Consider the following 9623-nt stretch of genomic DNA (forward strand, 5'->3'; position numbering starts at 1 on the left):
AAGGACACATGGGTAAAATGGACACTCAAAATGCAAGCCACACTAATGGATTTTAATGTAACAGAGTAAGAGAAGTGAAAAATTGATATGCTTTCAAATTCCACGTGGCAATTAATCTTTAAGAAGCTACCACTTGTTGAGTTTAAATGTAGTATCAAAGAATGCCCACAATTATCTGAAAAAGCAATTAAAATATTTCCTTCCTTTTCTAACTATATATCTCTGTGAGGTAAGATTTTCTCTCCTTACTTCAACCAAAATAACACACCACAACAGATTGAATGCAGCAGATAAGAGAAACCAACTGTCTTCTATTAAGCCAGACCTTTAAAAGATTTGCAAAAGTATAAAACGAAGCTACTCTCCTTGTTATTTTTTTTTTGTTTTGAAAAAATATCATAGTTTTTCATAAACATATTTATGTTAACGTGTGGTGGTTTTAAAACATGTCCACAAATTCTTCTGTCTTCAAGAGCTGGAGGTAAATTCCCCTCCCTTTGAGTGTGGGCTGGACTTAGTTGAGTCATTTCTTATGAATAGAATATGGTGGAAGTGATGGGATGTGATTTCCAATGCCAGGTCATAAAGGCACCGTGGCTTCCTCTTGTGTCTTGGCTCACTCACTCCGGCTGTCCTACAGACAGGGTCACATGGCGAGGAGCTGAGGCCGCCCGCCAAGAGCCACATGAGTGAGGCATAGCGGGAGTGGATCATCCAGCCTCAGGTAGACCTTGAAGTGACCACAACCTCATGAGAGGTTCTGAGCTGGAAGCACCTAGCTAAGCCGAGCCCTGGATGCCTGAGCTGCAGACATTGTGTGAGACAATAAATGTTTATTGTTTTAAGCTGCTAAATTTTGAGCTCATCTGCTATGCAGCAATAGATAACAGAAAGTACCACAGATAATGGGTTTCTTGTTCTGATTTAATGAACGAATAAATATTTAATTCTTCGGTTTTCATTTCTAATACAGTAAATAGGGATTGCTAAAACCCAGTTAAACCAAAGATCTTAGGAGATCTCAGTTATTAAGAATATAAAAGGTTATGTAATATGCTAAATTATTTTTGAAAAGGAAAAAAAGTATAAAAGGACTCAGACCAAAGAAGTGTGAGGACCACTGCCCTAAACCCTTTGCAAACCCTTCATTTTCTTTTTTTCTGCACTTTAAAAATTTTCTAGAGCAAGGATGCATTATTTTTATAATTTTTTCTCTCTCCCTCTCCCCTCCGTCTCCATATTTTTATCATTAAAAGAAAAGAAACTTCCATTTTAAACATCACCAAAAGCGAAAGTCAGAGCTGTTTCCTGGAGCTGAGCCAATGGTTTAGGAAGTGGCATCTGGAGCCCAGGTGTCCCCCGGTGCGTCTGGGGGTGGGGGCCGTTGGGGGGGTGAGCGCATAAGGTTCCAGCACCCCCCAGCCTAACCTCAGTCCGAACGGCTTCTTCATCTGTTATACATATGGGGTTCCTGCATATTTCATTTAAAGAAAAGTTTCCACTGCTTAAGAAAAAGTTTGAAAACTTCTACAGTGAGAATAACGGTTAAATTTAATAAGAGTTAAATTTAGAGTACAGAAGAATCAAACTTTTTTTTTTTTAATGAGAACAGAGTTTTCATAAAGAAAACCCTACACATTTTGAAAGAAAAACAAAAGCCCCAACAACATATATTTGGTGGGCCGGGCGCAGTGGCTCACGCCTGTAATCCTAACACTCTGGGAGGCCAAGGCGGGAGGATCGTTTGAACTCAGTAGTTCGAGACCAATCTGAGCAAGAGTGAGACCCCATCTCTATTAAAAATAGACAAATTAGCCAGGTGTTGTGGCACGTGCCTGGAGTCCCAGCTACTTGGGAGGCTGAGGCAGGAGGATCACTTGAGCCCAGGAGTTGGAGGTTGCAGCAAGCTATGATGATGCCACTGTACTCTACCCAGCGACAGAGTGAGACTCTGTCTAAATATATATATATATATATATATATATGTATATATATATTTTGTGGTTTCAAGGGAGGCTGGGCTATTGTAGCCCTAGAAGAAGTTATACCAGGGGATGAAAGGCTTTTCTGGGGGCCCCTTAAATAAAGGGCCCAAGAGGCCAGCAGAAACACCAGGATCCATACAGCCAAAAGAAACACAGACCACAAGGGAGTGGTTCTCTTGTTTTCTAGGGAAAATCCAAAGCAAGAGGAGCCAGGACTCCCTGGTGGTTAAAACCGTGGGCTTTGGACACAACTGATCTGGATTTGAGTTCTGGATCTGACACTTAAAACCTGTGAGACCAGTCAGACATGATGGTTCATGCCTGTAAACCCAGCACTTTGGGATGCCAAGGTGGGAGGATTGTTTGAGGCCAGGAGTTTGAGACCAGCCTGGGCCAAACAGTGAGATCCCATCTCTACCAAAAATTAAGAAAATATTGACAGATGTGGTGGTTGGCACCTGCAGTCCTAGCTACTCAGGAGGCTGAGCCAGGAGGATCTCTTGATCCCTGGAGTTCAGGCTGCAGTGAGCTATGAGTGGGCCACTGCACTCCAGTTTGGATGACAGAGCAAAACTCTGTCTCTTAAAAAATTAAAAAAAAAACAAAAACAAAAACCTGTGAGACCTTGGGAAGTGACTTAGCCTCCCCGAGCTTCAGATTCCTCATCTGTAAAACAGGGTTTTAGAATAGAACATGGTGCAGCCATTTGGGAAAACAGTTTAGCAGTTTCTCAAAAAGTCAAACATAAATTTACCATATGTCCCAGCAATTCCATTCCTAGGTAACTACTCAAGAGAAATGAAAACATGTGTCCACACAAAGACTTGCACACAAATGTGCTTAGCAGCATTAGTCATCATCACCAAAAATGGAAAGAATCCAAATGTCCATCAGCTGGCGATGGATAAACAGAAAGTGGTCAGTCCGTACACTGGAATACAACGTGGCAATGAAAAGGGAGGATGCTCTGGTCCATGCGACAGCCCGGGTGAACCCTGAGAACAGTATTCTAAAGGAAAGAAGCCAATCACAAAAGTGCATATGTTGTATGACTCCATGGAAATTAAATGTCCAGAAAAGGCAAATATATAGAGAAAGGCAGAAAGTAGATGAGTGGCTGCCAGGAGCCGGGGCTGCAGGTGGAAACTCAAGTCACTGCAAATGGGCAGGAGGCTTCTTTTGGGGACTCTGGAAATGTTTTAAAACTAGATGGTGATGGATGCACAACTTTATAAATCTACTGAAAATCATTGAATTGTACACTTAAAATGGGCAAATTATATGATATGTAAATTAAACCCCAAGCTGTTTTTTTAAAAATGGGGTTTGATTTTCTAACCTCAGAGGATTGACTGAGATAACACACGTAAGGCAGGCTGCCTGGCACAAAGTAAGTACCTGATAAATAATGATGATGATGACAATCAAAATATATAACCATAACAGATTATGTGAATGTAGAAAACAACAATTTATGGCACTTATAAAGTTCTTACCACACCACTGCAATAGTTATCAACGCAATTTGACGCCCTCCCCCAACCACTTTATGAGGCAGGTGTATTACCAGCCTCATTTTTGCAGATGGGGAAACTGAGGCACCAAGAAGTTAGGTGGCTTTGCCAAGATTGAGAAGCTAGGAAATGGTGAGCTGGGGTGTGAATCCTGGAGGAGGAACTGCAGAGAACTAGCAGCCTCAAGGCCACGTGTGGCCCACCCCCAGATCCCCAAGTGCGGCCCCTTGATAGAATCCAACTTCACAGAACACATCCCTTTATTTTTGTTCTGTAAAATTTGGATTTGGTCAAAAGGCCACACTCAAGGATCCAGAAGGCCGCACGTGGCCCCAAGGCTGCAGGTTCCCCACCCTCTCAGCCATGACACTGCAGTGCCTCTCAGTAAACTGCACTAAGCCTGGAGTTGCTGCACTACCTAGTGCTGGGGTCGGGGTACAGAAGGGCTCACAGACCGCTCCCCAGAGGAGCTCACGCCAGGCCCAGATCTGAAGAGTTATAGGAGTTAGTCAGGGGAAGAGCGTTCCAGATGGAGGGAACCGCACATGCAAAGGTGTGGAGGTCAGAGCACACAGGTATATGGGGGCAGGTAGGAGGAGCTGGGGCAGTGAGGGTGGGGCTCAGTCATGTCCAAGGGCATGGCCATGAGCCTAAAGGCAGTGCACGGCCAGAGGAGGAAATTCAGTGCGTTCCCAGCCTGCCTTTCTCTGGGAACAAATCACATTCCCCAGGCAAGTGGGGGAGGTTGCCTCAGAGGCTGCTGTGAGCTCAGGGGAGCGGGGGAGCTGCCACCCCACGCTCCCACCCCACTGTGAGCTAACACCCCGGCAGCCTCCCGAGCACCAGCTCCACCAGCCAGCAGAAGCTGTTCCCAGCGAGCTGGGAGCAGCGGGCTCTGTCATGCTGTCAGGAGGCTTAGCACAGCCCAGCAAGATCGAGGGCTGACTGACGGCAGCCTCACACCCCCATCCAAACCCAACCACCTGTGGACCCCAGGGACACCTCTCCCCCGACCCCCACAGCCTGCACAGAGCACAGTGCTCTGGCCCCTCCACCCTCATTTGGCCGTCCCCAGAGGCAGAGGACCAGCCCACAGGGTCTAGCACTTTTGTCATTCAAATTTAATACCTTTCCATCCATCTCTTCCATTTTTCCACATCTGCTCTAGATAAACATTTGCACATGCGCACAAAACATTGTGGCAAAAGCAAAACTACTGGGAAAACACCTACATCAATAAGGAAGGGATAAAAAAGGTTGGTGAATCCATATTATGAAATACTACACAGCAGTTAAAAAGAATGATGAAGATCTATTGCACTCTATGTATCTGGCATGAAAATATCACCAAGATATACCACTGGATTAAAAAAAAAAAAAGGAAATTGCAGAATAACATACTGGGATGTCATCACTTATGTAATACCTTTTTTAAAAAAATTTGACTCTATATTTCTCTATAGGTAAGTGAGAAAAATGCCTGGAAGGAAACACATCAAACTAACAACAGTAATGAAAGAACGAAGGGAGGGAGGGGACTTTTTACTTTGTGCACATCTCTGTTGCTTGCGTTTTACAAGAAGTACATGTTAGTGCGTACCTAGGTTCTTGAAAACATTCAAGTCTATTAAAAAAAAAAAACATGCACACACACACAAAGAAAAAGTGTGTTAAAATTATCACTGGGTTGGCACAGGGCTCAGGGTAACCTTTGAAAGAGGGGTCACACCCAGAATCTTATCTAATTCCTGCCGCACACTCTTGAGGCCAGGTGTTCAAAACCCCATTTTACAGGTTAAAACATTGGACCCAGAGAGGTGAAGCGAGCTGCTCAAGGTCACAGGCAGGGCTGCAGGGCACTGGTCCCTGAGACTCCGAGTCCAGTGCTCTTTCTAACCAGTGCACGTGGCAGCCAGCGAGGGGTGGGGCCCGGGCAGGGGGCTGGGGAGGCACCATCCCTGAGGGGGGATGTTCTGAAGCAGCACGTCCTGCTCACAGGAGCCTCTGAAAGCCCCCCAGGGAGGGGGAGATGGGGCTCTGTCGGGGAAGAAGGGAGTGAACGGTGAGGGATGAGAGAAAAGCTGATGAACCGCCGCCCCCGGCAAGAATTAGACATCATGATGAGCCACCCACTGAGTGGGACGGGGCTGCCACGTCATCCGGCAAACCACACGTGGGAAGGAGCTCTGCGGGGCCGTGTCCCCGAGCATGAGATTTCACGCCTCTCTCCTGGGGACTGCTCACCCCCGGCTCCCCTCGGAGCTGCTCCCAGCAGCGTGGGGCCAGGCACGCTCCTCGGCTCACAGCCCGGAGCCCTCTGTGACCAGCGTGGGAGTGGAATCGTGCTTCTCCGATGGTTCTAGAACCTGAAGAGCCAAGTGAATAAAACCCAGCACCCTCTTGTGCCACCACCACTCAGTTCTTCCATTGGCTGCTTCAGTGCCAAGTGTCCGGAGGGCATGCGGAGGGACCCAGGACACACAGCTGGGCCTCTCCAGGGACAGCCAGGAAGGCTCAGTACATGGGGACCGGCCAGAGGCTGCACAACTAGCAGGCACAACCCGCTCAAAACACGCCTGGAGAAGAGGCTTAGGTTAAACCGTGGATTCTCCATCCATTCTCACAACGGGAAGCAAACCCACAAGGCCATGAAGACAGTGACAAGAGCTTGGATGCTGGGGGTTCTACTCCTGCTCTGCCACTTTGGTCAAGGTTCTGAACCTTTCTGAGTCTCAGTTTCTCCATCTGTAAAATGGGTGTCATTATACATGGCTCAGATCATGATATTTGGGTCACAGGACACTAATAATATAACTAAGTCAAAGATAACAAGTACAGCGTAGCCATCAAATCTGGAAACGTAAGATTATATAAATGTGTATATGTGTTTGTTTACATTTATTTCTTCATTTACTTTATAGAGTGAAAATGTCCTAGACAACACTATGTACATTTATCTATGTTTTCAGATGTTATGGGCATCCTAGGATAATATAAACGTAGTGAAATAAAATATAGTAATAATATAATAAAATATAACATATTAATAACCATTTAGCATGAGGGACCATGTCCAAGAACTTCACAGGGATTATCTAATTTAATGTTCACAGTAAGCCCTTATTAGCTCCATTTGACAGAGGTAGAAACTAAGTACAGAGAGCCAAAGGGATTTGTCTACGTGTCAGTCACAGAGGAAACGGACAAAGCCAGTTTTAGACCCACGTAGTCTCACTTTGGTATCTAGGCCCTTAAACATTTCTCTCCACCATTTCTGTCTGCAGCGAAGACTAAATAAGATGGGACCACATACAGACAGCGGGGTCTGGCCCAGAGAAGGGGCTTAAGAAATGCAAATCCTATAAATATTGAGCTCTTGGAGAGAAGAAATCAGATCCAAGTTGTTCCCCGCTGTATCTAGAACAGTCATGTGCAAGGAGTAGGCTGTCAGTAAATATTTGTGGGAGAGAAGAAAAATTATTATGGTCTTCATCAGCCAAAGGCTGGAATCCTAGCTTCCAAAAACAAACAAAAATAAAAATCCAAGATAAATTCATCACAGCTTTCCCTAGGAACATCCGCTTCCCGAGATGTGTGTGGCCGCCCGAACTTGGAGAGGGTCTGCAAACCCGCCTGGTCCACACCGCTACGGCATGAACCTGCAATCCAGACCCTGAACAGGAGGCTCTGAGGCCCGGGCAGCGACCAGCCGCCAGGGCACAGAAGGGGCCTACCTTCCTCGGTGTCGTTCCTCAGCGAGGCCTCCAGCAGGGCCACGCTGGCCTCGAAGGACACCTTCTTGCGGCGGCCACCCGTGCTGCGCTTCCGCTCATGCTTGCGCTTGCGGTGCTGCAAGTCCTGCTCGTACTGCGCCCACTTCTTCAGCTGCTGGGCCCGGCGCTTCTGGGCGGCGCGCAGCCGCTCCAGCGTGGGCACCTTCTCCAGCAGCTGCAGCTCCGTCAGCAGGTCCACGTGGCTGGCCATGGCCACCGCGCCTCCCCACGCCCTAGCAGGGGGCTAGCGCGGCGCGCCTCGGGCCAGGGGAGCGCGGGGGCTCCTGTGGGGCTGGGGCTTCATGGTGGCACCTGTGGCAGGAAGAGAGACACAGATGGACACACCTGTCAGGCTGGAAAAGTCAGATCTGATTGTGTCACCCCGCCACGCCAGGTTCAAAACCCTTTTGACGTTATCTTTCCATTGCTCCTCAGACAAAAGTGCAAATCCTTACAGGAGCCTTTGAGTACCAGCAAGGTCTGGTTGTGCTGTCTAATGCAGCAGTCAGTGGCCACATGTGGCTATTTGACTTTTCACTGCATCCTCAAACTCCTGGGCTCAAGCGATCCTCCTGCCTCAGCCTCCTGAGTAGCTGGAATTACATGTGCACACCACCAGGCCCAGCTAATTTTTTAAAAAAATTTTTAAAGATGGAGTCTCGCTGTGTTGTCCAGGCTGGTCTAAACTCCTGGCCACAAGCTATCCTCCTGCTTCAGCTTCCCAAAGTGCTGGGTTTACAAGCATGAGCCACTGTGTCTGGCCACTATTTGAATTTAAATTAATTAAAATAAAATAAAGTAAAACAATTCAGTTCCTCAGCCACACTAGCCATATTTCAAGTCCCACATGCTTCATATTGGACAGTGCAGACAGAGAACATTCCCAGCATTGCAGAAAGTTCTGTTGGACAGTGGTGGTTGTTTGCCTCTCCAGATGCAGACAGCTAACAGGACCATGCCCTTCCAGCTTTCTCGTATACAGCCATTGCATTAACACTTCAAGGATTTTGGTATGTGGGTGCTGGAACCAGGAGGGACACAGGGGAGCTCAGAACATGATGGGGGCTGGAGAACAGAGAAAACATGGAGACTTTATGAGCATCCAAATAGAAGCCAAGCCAAGCCCTCAGAAATATGAATACCGGACACTTCTGCTCAAGCCTCTTTTGGTCTGCACATTATGGGATGCAAGTTGTTATGGAGATGGGAGGCACAGGACTAGAAAGAGACCAGAGGATATATTTAGGTCATTAAATATGAAATGTTCGATTTTGAATCAAAAGTGTAGTTTATTATATCTCAAACAAGAAGCAGTCCAATTAATCAAAGTATGCCCCTAAACTATCATTAAGTTTTGCCATCATAACGGTAGCTTGTTTATGCCAGCAACAGAGAAGCTTGGAGAGTGGCAATGAAATCGTGAAAGGTGCTTTCCGCAGCTGGTTGAGAATTGAATATTTTTCCTTGCAAGAAGTGGTCCAAAGCCTGAAGAAGCGGTAGTCAGTCGGTGCAAGGTCTGGTGAACATGGTGGATGACAGAGAGTTTCCAAGTCCAGCCTCTCTAGTTTGAGCAGAGATGTTTGTGCAACATGTGGTTGGGCATTGTCTTGCAAGAGGATTGGCCTGTCTCTATTGACCAATCTCAGCTGCTTCATTACAAGCATCCTCATCATTTCATCCAGTTGGTTGCAGTAGACATCTACTGTCATCGGTTGACCAGATTCATGAAGCTGTAGTGGATAATACCAGTGCTAGACCACCGAACACACACCATTAGCTTTTTTTGATAAATATTTGGTTTTGGACTGTGTTTTGGCACTTCATCTTTATCTGACCATTGCGCTGAATGCTTTCAATTGTCAAAAAGAATCCATTTTCATCACAGGTAATCATACGGTATACAAATGGTTCGCCTTTATGTTGTAACAGCAAAGAAAGGCAAGCTTCAGAGATGATTTCTCTTCTGATGCTCATTTAATTCATGCAGTACCCATCTATCCAGCTTCTTTACCTTGCCAATTTTTTTCAGGTAGTCCAATATTGTGGGAATAGTAACATCAAACCTTGCTGCTAATTCACTCGTAGGTTGAGATGGATTCGCTTCCACTACAGCTTTCAGCTCATCGTTGGCCACCTTGGTCTCAGGTTACCCACATGGCTCCTTTTCAAGATTAAAATCACCAGAACAGAACTTCTCAAACCATCCACATCCTGTGCATCCATTAGCCACATCCTTTCCAGACACTTGGTTGATATTTCGAGCTGTCTGCACTGCATTGGTTCCACACTGGAACTCATATTTGAAAATAACACGAGTTTTTTACTTACCCATGGGTTCACAAAAATTGCTT

The 9623-nt window shown here is 46.3% G+C and overlaps 1 protein-coding gene across 1 annotated transcript in view; it reads right to left on the reverse strand.

Annotated features, from left to right (window-relative positions):
- PPP1R16B (protein phosphatase 1 regulatory subunit 16B) overlaps window positions 1-7483 on the reverse strand; it is a 72053-nt gene extending 64570 nt beyond the window's left edge. The window contains exon 1 of the mRNA XM_069496099.1: window positions 7234-7483. Coding sequence (XP_069352200.1) covers window positions 7234-7483 — 250 coding nt within the window. The remainder of the gene's footprint in view (window positions 1-7233) is intronic.
- Window positions 7484-9623: the final 2140 nt, after the last annotated feature.

The sequence above is a fragment of the Eulemur rufifrons genome, chromosome 20 (assembly GCF_041146395.1).
Source record: "Eulemur rufifrons isolate Redbay chromosome 20, OSU_ERuf_1, whole genome shotgun sequence".
Lineage (NCBI taxonomy): Eukaryota > Metazoa > Chordata > Mammalia > Primates > Lemuridae > Eulemur > Eulemur rufifrons.